Genomic DNA, 17,476 nt, shown 5'->3' on the forward strand with positions numbered 1-17,476 from the left:
AGATTTTTTTTTTTTTTTTTTTTTTTTGTGTGTGTGTGTGTGTGTGTGTTAGGGTTTGAACCCAGGGCCTTATGCATGTGAGGCAAGAGCTCTACCAACTGAGCTGTATCTTCAACCTCTTCTATTTCTTGAAAAAGAGCTTCTGTTTTGTTCCATTGATTAGTGATCATTATAAAAACATGTGCAGAGAACCACCATACTTAGTGTGGAGTAGATAAAGTATATGCTATTCTATATGAGGATTAGAAGAAGGTCGAGGAGTGTGGAGAAAATGCGTGTGGTACCCAGATATAGAGTGGAACCTCAACATACTGGGAGGGTAGGGAGAGTTCAGAGGTCTTGGATCACCAAACTTGTGACCATCAGCTGCTGCAGTACCCATCTCCCCTCATGTATGTGTGGCATGATACCCAGGGAATGCTGGCATGAGGCTCTTGAAGTGAAGCAGCCTCATGTTTACAACAGTGAAAATTTACCTTGAGAACTTTGGGTTACTGCCATTTCTTGGTCACCCAAGTGAAGAATGTTAACCCTGGGGACACTAGTGATGTTAGTGTCCTTTGAGAACAAATGGCCTGGGAGTTCAGAGAAGGGTGAGACCACTGTCATTCTGTAAAAATCGGATGGGATGGGTTTGATGTTGCATGTTAAAAGCAGGGAGAGGGAAGAGTAGAGGTAGCCAGCTCAGGTTGTGTGGTCAAAGACGGGGACTTCTGGGAGATGGAATGGAGATCAGAGCTATAAAAGTTAGAGGAAGCAAGACTGGACCCTGGAGAGGCCCAAATTTTAGACCCAGGAAGTTAAAAGTTACAGATAATGTGTCCTTCCTCCTAGAGCTCCTGAGAAGGGAGGATGAAGTACAGTCATCCAGTACTTTGTGATATATTAGGTCTAAGCACTATTGCATAGCTGATATCTTTTGTATTAAGTAAAATTGATACTGACTAGAATAACTAGAGATATTATGTCAGTAGTCCAAGGACATTAGTTTTTATGCTTTATGCCAATTTTACACAGATGCTTGGTATACATACCACATAATATGAGAGGAAGTCCAAACAAAATAGTTCATATTGGTTTTCTGGAAGTAAAATATTCTAGCCCTCCAAGGCTTAGAGAATTTGATCTTTTCTCTTTCATAGGCTATTTATTGACTTGATGTTTAGTTTAGAACAGTCTCTCTGAGTGATCTTCCTTAACACCCAAGATGGTATCTTAAGCCTGCGCCTGCACATTCCAGCTGTCAGTTGTGGCCGAGTGCTAGCTAAGAAGCCTCCCTTGCAGAACAGAGCAGCAAGAACAAAAAAAAAAACCTGAGATTTGGTTGTTATGGATCTGAAGCTCTCCTGAGTAAAAATAGTGGCTTATTTGTGTCACTTAGCTCCAATGCAGTTCAGCCCCAACCAGGGTCGGCCATCAGCACTGGAGCAGCTTCAGGACACTGCCAATGTACTGGTCTATGCCTGTTAATTCCCTGCCATGCCCTGAGCTAGCAGCTGTCTGAGGATGATGAAGTCATATATTCTCACTAAGCTGGGAGAGTTACCTTTAACTAAAAGGGGAATAAAAGTGGAAGTGTAGCCTATTCTCCCCTGTACATACTGATGAAATAACTCCTGTATCATTCTACAGATATATGGTCTTATCTTTCCCCTTTACATAGATACATTGTGTATGTTGTTCTGTGTTCCTTGGAGAGATTCCCTACACTGCTTGAGTCTTTCTTCCAGTAAAGGAACAAGAGAAGCTTCATAAAGGCATTTGGTTAATTTTTATACAAATTGCTGCCTAGATTGATGGGAAAAGAGATTTATTTGGAATTGATTAGATATCAAAGGTAATAGTATAGTTTTTGACAAGAATCTATGATGCTTTTAATGAATCTTGTACTCTCTTAGAAGAGAAATGTTTTTAGAACTTCAATGGGTGGGTCTTTGGATTATCAGTAATAAAAGATTTCATCTGTTTGTCGTTTGGCCTGTGATAATTTTTGGCACTCCATCTTTTTCTTTTTAATGCCTCACTCCACTCCTTTTTTCTTACCCACAAGGCATCAATTATTGCTTGTGGAACATTCTTTTCCAGCCTGGAATTGATTTGGGGGGCAGGAATGGATGTTTGAAATCTTTTGCCATCTCTGAATGGAAGAGCAACTCATTGTCCTCAAGTTTCTTTCACAAACAGTTCAATATTAACAACTGTTATGCCATAAACTTCATCAGCTGATGAAGTTCTTCAGAACTCAGTTCTCCAGAGTACACTGTGGTGCTGCAGGGTTTGATTAATTGCAGTAAGAATACGAGGACATGGGCTGGGGTTGTGGCTTAGCGATAAGAGTGCTCGTCTAGCACGTACAAGGCCCTGGGTTCAATCCTCAGCACCACATATAAATAAATAAAATAAAGGTATTGTGTCCAACTACAACTAAAAAAAAAAGAATATGAGGACAATTGGGTAATGTAGACGTCACAATAAAGTAACTGTGCTTATTAAAATCACGGAGCATAAAATAACCAAAAATCCAAGTTGGCTTAACTGTTTTCCTCCCGTGGAATTCCTTTTGCGTTTTTGTTTTGTTTTGTTTTTCTGGTCTCTTTTGAAGATTGAAATATTTCTAATATCATTCCTCATCTTTACCATTTATTCCAAATCGGGTAGTAAAATGCCTGTGGGGTTCCTTAGTATCTTAAGCACTAAGTTTGCAGAGAATGACTGACACTTGGGATGACAAGTCCCAATGAAACTAAACTAACTTTGTTTTCTGAAATCTGTTTCAGCAACTCTACCAGATCCTGACAGACTTTGATATCCGGTTTTATATGTATGAACTACTAAAAGTAAGTAACATTCATAAACAGTGAAGTTTTTCAAGTTCATCTATTAAAGAAGCTTTTGAAAGGACAGAGAGACCGCAAGCAGAATATTTCTTGAGGTTTAACTTTTGTGGCCTCCATCATGGAATCTCATAGAAATTTCCGTTGGAAGGCTGGGGTAGTAGCTCAGTGGTAGAGCGCTTGCCTAGCATGTGTGAGGCACTGAGTTTGAGTCTCAGCACCACATACAAACAAATAAATGAAATAAAGATCCATCAACAACTGGGAAAAAAAAAAAAGAAGGAAGAAATTTTCCATTGGAACTGGGAAAGATGGGCAAGTCAAAGGGTACAAGGGTCATTATACCAAATATTAGAATCTCATAGTTGTTTGGGTTTTTCTTTGTTTTTTTAAAAATAATTTATCATTCCTCATAATTTCATGAGTTAGCTATGTGATTCTTTAGGTCTGGGTCAACTTGACTGGGTCAGGATGGCCCCATTTACATCTGGGATCTCAACTCAGGCAATTGGAATAGTTGAGGTCTCATCCTCCAGGAGTTAGTTCAGGTCCACCTAGAGTTAGTCCACCTAGAGTCCCACGGTAGTCTCTAGGTTAATACAGGGAAAAGTGGTGGGTGGATCTTCTAAGTGACTTACTAATCCCAAACACTTTGAAATTTTGAAGCATAACTGGTTGATGGAGGAGTGATCATTTTTAGTTTGTCAAGGTAAACACTTAGGCTAAGAATTCTAAAATGCTATAAACCAGTGGGTCCTAACTTCTTAGGGTCCTGGATCATTAAGAACCTGATGAAAGCTGTGAACCCTCCTGTCGAAGTACATCTATAAATATACAATATTGCCTAAAACTTTAGGGGGATGTAGATCTCAAGAACCTCTGAAAGAAGATAGAGATGACAAAGGTCATAATTGAAGAAAATTGCCAAGGTGGGGTTTTGATGGGATTGTGAAGAGTGTGAATCAAAGTACTGGTCCTTGGTACCTGTAATCCCAGCAGCTTGGGAAGCTGAGGCAGGAGGATCGAGTGTTCAAAGCCAGCCTCAGCAAAATCGAGGCACTAAGCAACTCGGTGAGACCCTGCTTCTAAATAAAGTACAAAACAGGGCTGGAGATGTGACTCAGTGGTCGAGTGCCCATGAGTTCAATCCCGGTTACCAAAAAAAAAAAAAAGAAGAAGAAGTGGATGTTTTCTAACTACTTGCACAGACCACATGACATTAGAGAGAACCACAGTGGTGTATTTGGGGGTTCATTCATGTCTACTGGGTTTCCTTTGTGTGAGTAGAAAGATGAAAAGAGGTAGCACTTGATTGACCCCATCTTTCTCGTCCTTTCTAGACTAGAATTGAAGCTTTAGTGTGGAAGAGGTTTGTAGTGCTATGCCTATGAACTGTCAGGCTAGCCCTTCCCTGAAGGTCTTCCCAAAAAATCCCATGCACTTTTCCCATGGGAGCTATAGTCCAAATCTCACAGGTGGTTATTATTAAATCCAGTATTGAGATTTTGCAGTTTTTAGCTAGCACCAGCAAAATAACGATTTATAACCTAGCACATTGGTCCTTAGGTCAGGCAAAGGAAGGCACCCCTGTAATATAGGTTTTTACAGGATAGCCAGGCAGATGTCATTCAGTGCTCACCTAAGTCCTGCTTTCTAGAGACTGGAATAGGGCATGTTTCTTTCTGCTAATAAAGCATAGATTCCAAGTGAAACTTGAAAAACATCTTTCATGCTTAATGGTCAGAAACTGTACCAGATTTTAAAACTGAAATAATTCCCCAAGGAATTTAAAAGCATGTCAGTAACTCCACAGGGAGTCTAACTGGTGAACTTGGCAAGAGAATTAATTACTTCACTGTATTTGTTCAGCCTTTGCTTTCATCGGGTATCTTTTACATCTAGGTATTGTGGTTCTTATTAGTTTATTTCTGTTGGCACACTAAGCAAAACAACAGAATCAATATTGCTAAATTTTCTCTTTGGGGAAAAATACAGGAGTTGGGTAAAGGCAATATTTAACTTCATTGAAAATATAAAAGAAATTGAGGCTGAGGGTCCATGTGACTCAGCAGCTCCCTGAGGCTTTGCAACAGAGTCTGATCTGATTCAATTTGAGGGAGATCAGCCCTCATGACCCTTGATTTCCTAAGGCACTGTCTCAAAGGCACTTTAGAATCTTGCTACAACTATTGTAAAGCAAAGAAAAATATTAAATTGAAATAGAATGCAAGTGAAGTGAATAAGTCTTAAGTGTACAGAATTTTACATTTTACATAAGTAAAACCTTCATGCAAATGTATATAGGACCATACTATGCAATATGGTAGCTGCTACTCATAGGTAGCTGTTTCAATTAAGTAAAATGAAGAATTCAGTTCCAGGCTAAGGATGTAGCTTGCCTTGCATATACAAGGCTCTGGGTTCTATCCCCAACACCTGGGGGGAAAAAAGATTTCAGTTTGTAGTCATAGTAGTCATATTTCAGGTGCTCATTTCATGTGACCTGTGTTTACTGTATTGTTCAGTGCATACAAAGACATTATTCCAGAAAGTTCTGTTGGACCAGGGCTGTAGAAATATTATAAGCATCCTGGAAGATTCTCTTGTCCACCTTCCTTTTCATATTTCCTCCTCTGGAGATATTGTTCTTACCTCTACCATCACAGTTTAATATTACTTGGTTTTGATCAAATAAAAAGCATTATACATTGCACAGCCTTGTGTGTAGGGAAGGCAAAGTCAAGACCAGCTTGTTCTGGAGTGCTGATCCTGGGGTCATTCTCTGGATTATGTGTTCTTTAGTACAGTGTCTGTCTTGGTCTGTTCAGAGTTTCCTAATCAGGTTGAGTTTGTCCCCCACAGGGCAGTAGTTGGCAGTATCTGGAACCATCTGTGTTGTTAAAACTGGAAGCAGGGCTGGGGTTGTGGCTCAGTGGTACAGCGCTTGCCTTGCACACGTGAGGCCCTGGGTTTGATCCTCAGCACCACATAAAAATAAATAAGTAAATAACAAAAGTTTGGTTTGGTTTGGTTTTAATGGAAGCAGAGGTGGATATTGGCATCCAGCAAGTAGAGCCCAGTAATTCTGCTTAACATTCTCTAATACACCAGGTAGCACCCCACAATAAATTACCTGATCCAAAATGTTAACAATGCTGAAGTTGTGAAAAATTCCACATGAAAATTTCCACAAAGAGCACTCACTGGTATGCACATGATAGTTTTCATATGATTATGGGCTGCTGTCACATTACTTAAAGAATATATATATCATTGACCTTGTGCGACCTTTAAGTGCTTTTAATACAAGCCAAGGATCCTATCTTTGAAATTTATGGAAATAATTAATTGTGTTAGGAAGAGAAATCTAACAGATTTTTATGTTTAAAAAAAAAAAAGTTTTCCACATCTCATTAGTTTATTCCTTTGGCAACAACTATGAAAAATAGCAGAATCAAAAACTTTTAAAAATGACTTTCATGGTAGTGGTCAGATACTATACCAAATTTGAACAAAGATTTGAATAAATATTTCTCCAAAGGCAGTATAGAATATCCAGTAAGCACATGAAAAGACATTCAACTTCATTCATTCATAGGAAAAGAGAAATCAAAACTACAATGAAATATTACTTTGTACCTATTGTAATAGCTATAATTTTAAAAAAATGAACAACGACAAGTACTGGTAAGAATGTAGAGATGCTGAAATCCTTATTTATTGCTGGTGGGAATACAAAGTGGTACAGCCACTATGAAAGATAATTAGGCAGTTCCTTAAAAGTTAGGTGTAAATTTACCATACAACCTAACACTTCTGCCACTAGGAATCTACCCAGGAGAAATGAAAGCATTTGTCTTTCAAAGACTGTGCATGAATGTTCATAGCATCTTCATTCTTAACAGCTAAAAAAGTAGAAACAATCCAAATGTTCACCAGCTAGAATATTCATAAAATGAACTGCAAGAAAATAGCAGTATGAGTGAATCTCAAAAGTATTATACTGGGCCAGGTATGGTGGCTCATGCCTGTAATCTCATTGGCTCAGAAGGATCACAAGTTCAAGACCAGCCTGGACAACATAGTGAGTAGAAATCTAGCTCAGTGTTGGAGCACTTGCCTAGCATGCATGAGACCTTGGGTAACACACACACACACACACACACACACACAGGAAATCCTCAGTAACTGATACAAAAAGGGATTATGAAATGAAAGAAAGTAGAGTACTGTACTTTAATCATGTCATTTTATTAATGTTCAGAGGTAGCAGATAACAGGTGGGGCATATTTGGGAATGGGGATTGACTGCAAACAAGTTCAAGGGAAATTTGATAGAGGGGGATTCTAAAACTGGATTATGGTGAGGGTTGCACAGCTCTCTAAATTAATAAAAATCATTGACTTGTATACTTTAAAATCTTTTTATCAATTATAGGAAATTACTGTTCCCTTTGAGCAATAATATTGATAGCTGTTAAAGACCAGCTGGCTTTAACTACTATTTAAGGAAAATATTAATGTTTTTTAATCTAGAAGACCCACAAAGACCAGCCATGTTCATGTCCACATGGACTCTGGAATCTCCTTTGAGCCACTATGAGAGGTGGCTCTGGCTGGGTTCCCAGAACTGGTTTCATCCCCCCTTTTAAAGAAACTTTCAGCATGGCCCTCTGTAGCTCCCTTTCTATCAGCTGCCCATTGTTGTATTCACAGAGAGTAAGGAGCATTCTCCAAAAGCATGTTTTTCCCTTTCCTTATAGGGAGTAAACTGCTCCTTGGGAGACCATATTCACATCAAAGTGTCACAAACAAAATAATAAGAATGTACTTGCATTGGGGGGGGTGGTAGAGGGTTTGCTTACTTTTCTCTGTGCTTTCTTACCTAATAGGCTCTGGATTACTGCCACAGCAAGGGAATCATGCACAGGGATGTGAAACCTCACAATGTCATGATAGATCACCAACAAAAAAAGGTACCATTACAGCCAGGCAGCAACAAGCCTTCATTAGAAGGCTTAGGGCCAACCTAAAGCTGCCCCTACCAAGATGGTTTTTGTAGCCATACTATTTCCTATGACCAACTTGTATCGCTGTCGTTTGTCCAGTCTCTAGCGTTGTTTTCTACTGGGAAAATGGACAGATGACCTGACTGTAGTCACTTGTTTTATTTTGGTCTTAGTTTTCCAAAGGGCCTCAGAAAAAGAAACTACAGCTGGTGGTTTCTGCTTCACTTCTTAATGACCCTCAGACCAATCTGCCTGGCCTTAAAAGTACACTTGGGGCCCTCCTAATTTTGATATCCAACTCTGGTTGTCCCTGATTGGTGAGTAAATGGATCAGCTAGTATTAGACAAGCTAGAGCCGTGCTTCAGTCCTGGGGTGGGCCATGTGTTCCCAACCCTTCTAGTTATTCCTGGAGCTTATGATGAAATCTGAGTGATGGGGCAGTGTGATACACATGTAAGTAGTATGGAAGCAGAAAAAAAGGTTGAGCTCTATTGATTTAGAATGATTTTAAAAAAGCATTCTGAGTGCTCTGCTCCAGAAATGACCTCTTTACTTTTGCTGAAAATGTAATTGTTTAACAGTACACCTGCTCACATTTTTTTGTGTGGCTAAATAGTTGTTATCAGAAATGTGATGTGGTCTTGCCCTAGGCATAGGAATCTAGAAACACTCTTTTCACATGTTTTATTCTGTCATGTTTGTAGCTGCGACTGATAGACTGGGGCCTGGCGGAGTTCTATCACCCTGCTCAGGAGTACAATGTTCGTGTAGCTTCGAGGTACTTCAAGGGACCAGAGCTTCTTGTGGACTATCAGGTGAACTTGGTAGCAAGGCTGCTCTGGGTTGTTTTGGTACTTACTGAGGGCTTTTTCTGCTTTGTTATTTATTTAGTAAGTTGCATATATTCAGTTCTCAGTCATTATTCCACCCCAGAATGCTAGTTGCAGATTTTTCTCAACAGCTTTTTTTTTTTTTTTTAGGAGGAAGAAGTAGTTTTTAATTCTCAACTGTCTGCAAAGTTCACATAAAGACTAGAAACTCAGATCAGAAAAGTGGGTTTCTAACATCCTTGTCTGACTGGTTGTCTTTGTTTCCTCAGATGTATGACTATAGCTTGGACATGTGGAGTTTGGGCTGTATGTTAGCAAGCATGATCTTTCGAAAGGAACCCTTCTTCCATGGACAGGACAACTATGACCAGGTGAGCAGAAAACCATCTGGCTCTTACATGTTTGGGGATGAATGTCAAGAAAATGGTGTGCTTAGAATATTCTCCTTGAGCCACTGCATGTCACTCAGTGTGTACATATAACCCTCTTTTTAAAGTTTAGAATTTCTTAGACTTTTGTCTGAGGTTATGAGGTCCCAACAATACAGATAATGCTCTCTTTCTTATGAAGAAGTCAGGTGACTCCTTTATCTAATAAAACTAGATTCTAGTTATTAGATTGTGATAACCCCATAATTGTTAGTTTCTAGAAGACTACTGTCATAAGTTATGTTCTCCCTTTAAAGGCAGTTTGGAAATATGCATTCATGTGAGCCTCATGTCCTTGAGTCTTTTGGCCAGTCCTAGACTCAGATCTCTGCCTGGTCCCTGGAGATCAAGTGGTATGGAATCTTCCAGTTCCCTGGCCCAGCATCCTCACAGGCTCACAGTGAGTTCTGTGCTCAGTGATTTGGTAGTTTGTTTTGTGTTTCAGCTTGTTCGCATTGCCAAGGTTCTGGGTACAGACGAGCTGTATGGGTATCTGAAGAAGTATCATATAGACCTAGATCCACATTTCAACGATATCCTGGGACAGTAAGTAAGAGAGAGAGAAAGAAAAAGGGCTTTGCCTTACCCAGTTTCAAAAGTGGGAAGGTTAGCCAAAATCATTCTTTCCCTTTCTAGTTACATCAAATTGAAGTATCTTTTTTTTTTCTTTTTTAATTTGTTTTGTTTGCTGTACTGAGACTGAACCGAGGACCTCTCAGACATGCTACGCAAGCACTGTACCACTGAGCTATCTGCCCGATTCTTTTTATTTATTTATTTTAATATTTATTTTTTAGCTATAGTTGGACACAATACCTTTATTTTATTTATTTATATGTGGTGCTGAGGATCAAACCCAGGGCCTCACATGTGCTAGGCGAGTGCTTTATCACTGAGCCACAACCCCAGCCCAGTTCTTTTTATTTTGAGACAGGGTCTCACTGAGTCATACAGGCTTACCTCAAACTTAAGATCCTCTTATCTCAGCCTCCTAAATTTCTGGGATTACAGGTGTGCACCACCATAGCTTGTTGCTGTGTGTGTTTTCTTTAAATTATTTTGAAGTATTTGGACACAGTTTATATTTGTCTTCTAGTTCTTTTATTTCTTTATGAGATAATCTGTATCAATAGAAAATGGAGGGCAAAATCATAATGTTACAGAAAAAAGCTTTCTGGTACAGCATATGCATTAATTTTAATGACAAATCTTGGAAAGCTGTGTTTCTTCTTTGAATAAGAAACTGATAGTTTCTTGTTTTCTGTAATAGATTTTTCTATAAGGTAACAAGTATTATAGCATTGAGGTTTTTGGTACAGTGCAGTAGTTTTAAAGGAAATGCTTGATTGACAGTTTTCAAACATTCTTTTATATTTGGAGCTACCATGTTTCTGTGGCCAGTACTTTAAATATGTCTGCTGATTAGCACAAATTACTCAGTTTCCACCATGCCTGACCTAGAATGAATGAAGAACCTGAGGCATTAAAAAAAAGTCAAGAAAATTCTACAAATTCTAAATCAGATGTCCATGTTCTAACTAATTCTGCTTATCTAATTACAGAACACTGTTTTCTGTCAGTATATTGTGATGTGACTAGTGGGTAGAGTGGGTACCAGGAAAAATGAGATTTAACAAGTTGTAATCATTGTAGAATTCTAAGATTGTGCTGGCTTTAGCCATAGTAGAGGAGGATTCTTGTTGAGTTTAGTCTCAATTCTAATGTTTCAATACTTTGTTTTCAGACATTCACGGAAACGCTGGGAAAACTTCATCCACAGTGAGAACAGACATCTTGTTAGCCCTGAGGCCCTAGACCTTCTGGACAAACTTCTGCGATATGACCATCAACAGAGACTGACTGCCAAAGAAGCCATGGAGCACCCATACTTCTGTAAGTCTCCAGGGACTTTTTATGGGGTCTAATTTATTAAAGGGAAAAAAAAAATCTTTCACATCTTTGAGGCCTGTTAAGGAAAATCTAGGTGTTTGGCATGGATCATTCTTGGAACTAGTCCTCACTCATTGTAGTCATTGAAACAACTTTCAAGACCAGATTTTTGATCCCCAAAGGCATTTGCTCATTCACCAGCTGTAGTTCCCTTGAGTCCAGTCTTTTTGGCCACTCCTGTCACCCTGAGAAAGACATTCTAAGTATCTAAAATTTGTTTTCAAATGTTATATTTGTGGGGAAACCTAATCAAAGATTTCTCCCCTCAAAACACAAGTAATTGGCTAAAAGTAGTAAGATAACTATAATGAATTTCTAAAGAAGGCAGTAGATAAAAGAGATTTGAAGGAAGACCTCACTCACTAGGATCTAACTGGATTGCTTACCTGTGTAACCACGTGTGGTTGAGGTTCTGCGGGCACGTGGCTTTTCCCACTGAATAAAGTGTTTCAGATATACTTTCCCTGTGTTATTAGCAATGTGAGATTTCATCCAGTTAGAGAAGAAAATGGAGAATAAGGAAATTAAGTGACTAGTGACTTACTGCAGTTCACCCTCTGAATCAAGATGAAAACTCTTATTCCTTGAAGTTTTTGTCTGTTGTTAGACCAGCATGCTATCTCTCCCTCTCCTTCCTGCCCCCACCCAGAACCCTATCACCACCCCATTATTCCCAGCCTGAAGGTTACACTGCTGTGGTCTTAGACCTAGGGAAGTAAGTACCAGGAGACAGCAGAGTTAAAAGGTCTTAACCCTTCAGCATTCTAGACCCCAGACAGTGGAATTCAGATGTCCTTTTTACAATTTCTGACACAGAAAGGTGTTCTAACCCTTCGAGGTGGGTCAAATTAAGAAAATTGATATTATACATAATTCATGATCTAGCTATTTTTCTAAATACAAAGTATACTTCAATTTAAAAAATTTTAAGCCACTATTGCTTAAAATTGATAGGCTTCTATTCACCTTTTCCCCTGATGTGCTTATTATTGCACATGCTTTAAAGAAATTAGGGGTTGAATATTATGTTGGTATTCAAAGAAAATAACACATAAATTAGTGGGAATTTTGAACAGTAGGAAATTAGGGTTTTTATGCCTCTCAGCAATTGAGTCTGTCCTCTGAGGAAATAGAAAAATTGACTGTAAGAACAGTTCCCCTGATTCTTTGTGTGTGGTTTTGTGGGACCTAAGTTCTGTGATTTCTGCCTCCCTCTCTGGACCTCCTGACACTGGCTTGCCCAGGAGTCTGTGTGTGTCCATGTCTCACTGTGAAAGGGGCTGATCTGTTGTGACTTCCCCTCCTGCGCTTGAATCCTGACTTGGTTGCGTTGTGTCCTGCTTTCTTGCAGACCCCGTGGTGAAAGAGCAGTCCCAACCTTGTGCAGAGAACGCTGTGCTTTCCAGTGGTCTCACGGCAGCCCGGTGAAGACTGGAGAGCGACCGGTAATGCGGCCTTGATGCTTGCCAATAAAACCAAGCACCAAACACAAACCTTGAAGGAAACTACAGTGTGATAAAAGAGAAATTTTAATCATTCCTTCTAAAGGCAAAGAAGAGTAAAGACCTAAAAGTCTGTCAAAAAGACACTCCCCAGTACTAGTCTACAGGGAGCTGCCATTGTGGCAGCGTGGTGATGCACATAGTTCAGGATCTGAGGGACTCTCCCTTTGGAATGCATGGGAGATGAGAAACTCGGAGTTGTTGTACATTTACCTTCACTTTACAAGACACCACTATTGAATTAACCCGTTCGGTCAACAAGCTCTGAATATCTGACTTCCTATCTATTCCATTGTGGTCTGGTTTCCTTTTGTGAGAATTCAGGCTCAAGTTTTAGCAAATGTCAGCAGGCTATACTGACACACCAGCCTCATTTATTAAAAAGAGATATTAAAACAGTGACAGTATTTTTTTTTTAAGCTCTTTTACAAATTCATGTTTTATGTATTTTTTTATGACATGAGCTCTCCAGGAAAAGTCCCTCATCCTTGCAGTTTTCCTCTTAAGTGTATGCATTTGGGAGCAAACTGCAGTCAATTTCAGAATCCTATGATGTCAGGAGACATCACTTTAAATCTTGAGATGCCATCAGCAGGTCCGTCGGTTTCATCAGAAGTTCCATGCTAAGTGGCTGACGGTAACCTTTGAGCTCTCACGGTAACCTTTGTTGATTTGCCTAACCACAGAATCCCATTGCTGATTTTGTTTACTGTGCCCCTCACCTCCTTTTGTAGCCCTGTAAGGAGAATTTCACCATTTCTCAGCGCATCCCTGTGTGTGCATCTATTTTAATGCACCTCTCTGAAAAAAATTACTTTTTTATTCTTTCTTTTTTCTTTTTTTTTTTAATAATCATAACTGAAGCTGGAAAATCAGTTTTCAGGCAGGTCAAGAAGGGAGAAAATGTCCTATTAGGATTTATTCAGGAAATACTTATTGGAAAAAAAATGTATCCTCATCCTTTTTCCCTCTTTTTATCCCCATGACAATACCAGCTATAATCAGGGTAATATGCATTTTAAGCTCTGATAATGTGAATGTGATGGCAAAGATAAGTCTGGCATGCAGGTACTGACAACATGTGGGCAAGACCATCCTGTAACTGAGAGGAGAGGAATGTGCAGGGGGGTGGGGATGAAATGGAGCTCTTGGAGCCAGTGTTAAAGTTTTGGATCCACTGTGCTAAAGTCCATGTTAACAAAGAAAGCTACATTTTTGTTTTAAAAAAAAGAAAATAGGGCTGATTTAATTTTGGGGACTTGTAACCAACAAGGTTTATTGGCTGTTCCCTGGCCCCCGGCTGCAGACTTATGCCTCAGCTCTGGGGACCTAGCATGTCTAGAATAGAGCTAGAGGTGTCTACCACCACATCACACTTAGGACTTCTTTATTAACTATTTAATAATGCCGTACATTTTTATAAGGTTAGATTGTTTGTTTGAAACATCTGTTTACATTCCATATCCCAATAAAATCATATTGGTATTGGTAGCAGGTCCTATCTCTAAATGTAGATTCTATTTTTGTCATTTGGTCTGTGGAAACTTAAATTGCAAATGAAACTCATAGAGTTGAGTTTATAGATTAAAAAATAAGATTCTGAAGCCAGGAAATACATTCACTTAAGGTTCTCATACCAATACCGCCTGCCTGCATTGCACAGTCTGCATATTGATGTATACATTTATTTTACCTGAAAATTAAAAACAAGATGTTAGTGAGCTCTCAAATGAACCTATTTCAATAAGTCAGGCAGCGAAATTCAGTGTTTTGAATTATCAAAGGCCTCTGACCCGCCCTTATGGGCAGCCTGAACCATTGGTTATCAGGGAGAGTGCCACTGTGTCTTTCCTGCTCCCTACCCCATTTCCTCCTCCATCACCCATGCCTCTCCCCTTACCTTGCTTTTCTCTTGTCTTTTCCTTTCTCCTTTTCTATTCCAGCTGCCTTGATCAGGCAAGAGTACCCTCCTGGAGGGGTTTTGTAGAGCCATAAACCTGCTCCTTTCCCTTGGGTCCTCCAGAGGCAATGAAAGCATCTGGAGAAGGGTCATGTGATAGGCTTCTGCCCCTTCTTCCTTTGGCCATGTTTCAGGTGGCACAGCACAACTGACCTGCCTGTCCTGGGTCGGTACTGCAGCTTTGGCACAGCAGTTATCCTTTTGAGCGTGTGGTTTGTTTCCACAGCACCTATTCTTACCTCTCTTCATGCCTTAGACTTGGAGCATTCCTGGCTTTGAAATGCTCACTCCCTTCTGGATCTGGACTTGACACCTAAGCTGTTCTTTCCAAAACTGAAATGAGTCTCGTCTAGTCCTAGTCCTCTCTTTCACTGGTCTCCAAGTCCATTTTGTGTCCAGATGGCCCAAGCTCCCCTGAGATATTAGAGTGTTTGCCTGGGTTAGGAGATGGTCTTGGAGAGTCCTCAAGGAGGGTGGGTGTGTATGTCTGTGTGAGTGAGAGTGTGTGTAGCAGTGGGAGTCTAGTCTTACATTTAGACTAAACTAAATAAGTTTACCCATCCAGTATCTTTTAAGTCAGCATATTCTTTTTTAAACTCAGTAATTTTCATTTGTTTGCTTCATTACCTTATAACAAGTTAAAAGTGCCTATGACAAGGACTTAATTCTTTCCTAAAGAAAAGCAAAAAACATGGGGAACAGGGTAGTGTTGCACCGTCATCTCAGGTACTGCCTGTGTTCAGGAACATAGACCTGTAGGGTGAAGATAGAAGGTGCCTGTGCTGAATCCAGGTCAGGGTCTCACGGTTGGTGGCCACGAGTGAGCTTAACTGCAAGGGTGCTTCAGCCAAGGAATTTCAGGGTGCGGGTGGAACTGATGCAGGGCTAACCAACATTCTCAATGGTGACTGTGTGGCAGTTTACTCTCTCCAGGTTCTTGTCAGCTGACTGGTTCCCATCCTGTCCTGTGGCAGGCGGCTGGATAGGAGATGCTGTTGCGTGCATAGTGCGGCAGTATTCTGCTGAGTATTGCTGGGGCTTCTTACCAATCAGAGCAGTGCCTGTGCCAATTCAGTGATGCCCTCGGGCACCAAGCATTCTGCCAGGTCTTGTCACGGGTGTTCGAATGCATCAGTGCTCACCAGGCTTAGAGCACATGTATTCCCATAGAGAGGAAGGTACTCTCAGGCCGATTGACTCAAGGAGACAGAAGAGCTCAGAATCCTGGGAATGTGAAGAGAGTGACTGGGGGGAGGGGCAGGTAAAAGGAATCCATAAGAAAAATGACCTAACTGTAGGTCTTGAGGGAATATCCTTGAAAGGCTGAAATCAGGGGACACCAAGTTCTGACATGTGCCCTGGAGGAGGACGCTGCCCTCTGGCTTGGGTCCACTGGGCCTTTGAGAGGTGGTATCTTGATTTAGGTGCTGAGTCCCAGAGAGCTGGTGCCAAGGGTCTTGTCTCTGCCCACTCAGGGAAATGGCAAGTTCTCCCAGGTGCTGCATTGATGCAGATGGAAGCAAAGCTACTTTGGAACACAAATCAGTCAGAAGAATTTTGAGATATGCATTGAAATCTAAGAGAGCCCCAGTTAATGGTCTCCTCAGTGCCAGTTCAGACTGATTCGTTAGAAGCCTGTGTTACTGTGTGAGCACCCACAGGGAAGAGCAGACCTCCCTCCTGCAATAAATGAGTGGATAATAACTGGTGAGAGTCACATTCACTTAAGTAGAAACCCTCTGAAAGCAAACTCTGGGTCCTCATGAGACACAAGCTCAGGTTTGTCAGTGGGCTTAATAAATTAAAACTGAAGAATATCCTGCCTTTTAAAACCTTAAGTCCAGAATGGGGATATTGGGGAGGGGAGGTTGCAAGGAAACCAGTAATAACCTGCTTCTGAGCTTTATGAATGTGTTAATGAAAACACCCCCAACCAGGGATTGTAGAGGCTGGGAAGAGATGTGATGGGGTATACAGTGATGCATACTTTTGTGTCAATACTCAACAATGTGCTACAAATGTGATTCTTAACCCTGAACTGCATGTATTGGGGATTGTTTAAAAAACAACAAAAAAAACCTTTGAATCAATAAATTAACAGTTTTTCACTTGCTGGCTCTTCTTGCTGTAAATGGTTGACTAAGCGTTTGTGACAAATCTTGACATCCAGTGGAAAGCTTGGATACTCTTCAAGAACCGTGGAGCCTTCTTTTTGCAGAAAAGCAACACTGCCTGGGTTTGATCCATTGCAAGTGACTACTTCAGACACAGTTGGCCACCTCTGTGTATCTCTGGATGACTGATGTGTGATTCATGTGCTACTGCCCTTAGAGGGAAGAAAAATGCCATGTTAAATCCTGTTTTCCTAAATAAAAATGTTGACAATACCCAACCTTCCCGAGTGGGAGACATGCCATTGCTATGAGGACCTTAACTTGTATTTCCTGTCTCTTCGGGGAGGGAGGGATAAACCTTGAACTGCAAGGATGTGTATGGTGGTTGCAGATCATCACCGTGCGTGAAGTTGAATTAAAGACGTGGTGGGATTGTTTTGTTTCTGAGTTGCACCACTCAGACACCTGCTTCTTGGGATTGACTTGTTGGTGACTTTAACTTTGTAGCCCATTGTTCTGCACTTGTGAAAGTCTCCCCTGCGCCAGTCCTCACAACACATGCAGGCACATGTGAGCACGTGCAACTGTTGAGTGATGATGGTATTAGTGTGCTTTTTTTTTTCCTCACTGATCACTGTGGAATTGGACTCTTGGAAATCAGTGCTTAAAGGCAAATACGGTAATTTCTTAATGTGCTTCGGCAGGCATTCTCAAATATTAATCAATGGAACCTTTACCCAAAGGAAGTTTTCATCAAATAACTGTGTGACAGTTTCCCAAGGGCAAAGTGCCTTCCCTCAGTATTGCTAAACGGCCCTGGGAGACATATCTGTGCTGGCGTCTCACCA

The 17,476-nt window shown here is 40.5% G+C and overlaps 1 protein-coding gene across 1 annotated transcript in view; it reads left to right on the top strand.

Annotated features, from left to right (window-relative positions):
- Csnk2a2 (casein kinase 2 alpha 2) overlaps positions 1–16,622 on the top strand; it is a 36,138-nt gene extending 19,516 nt beyond the window's left edge. The window contains exons 4-10 of the mRNA XM_015488660.2: positions 2,778–2,837; positions 7,727–7,810; positions 8,549–8,659; positions 8,944–9,045; positions 9,548–9,648; positions 10,847–10,995; positions 12,404–16,622. Coding sequence (XP_015344146.1) covers positions 2,820–2,837; positions 7,727–7,810; positions 8,549–8,659; positions 8,944–9,045; positions 9,548–9,648; positions 10,847–10,995; positions 12,404–12,480 — 642 coding nt within the window. The 5' untranslated portion in view covers positions 2,778–2,819 and the 3' untranslated portion in view covers positions 12,481–16,622. The remainder of the gene's footprint in view (positions 1–2,777; positions 2,838–7,726; positions 7,811–8,548; positions 8,660–8,943; positions 9,046–9,547; positions 9,649–10,846; positions 10,996–12,403) is intronic.
- The last annotated feature ends 854 nt before the right edge of the window (positions 16,623–17,476 follow it).

The sequence above is a fragment of the Marmota marmota genome, unplaced genomic scaffold, assembly GCF_001458135.2.
Source record: "Marmota marmota marmota unplaced genomic scaffold, marMar, whole genome shotgun sequence".
Classification (NCBI taxonomy): Eukaryota; Metazoa; Chordata; class Mammalia; order Rodentia; family Sciuridae; genus Marmota; species Marmota marmota.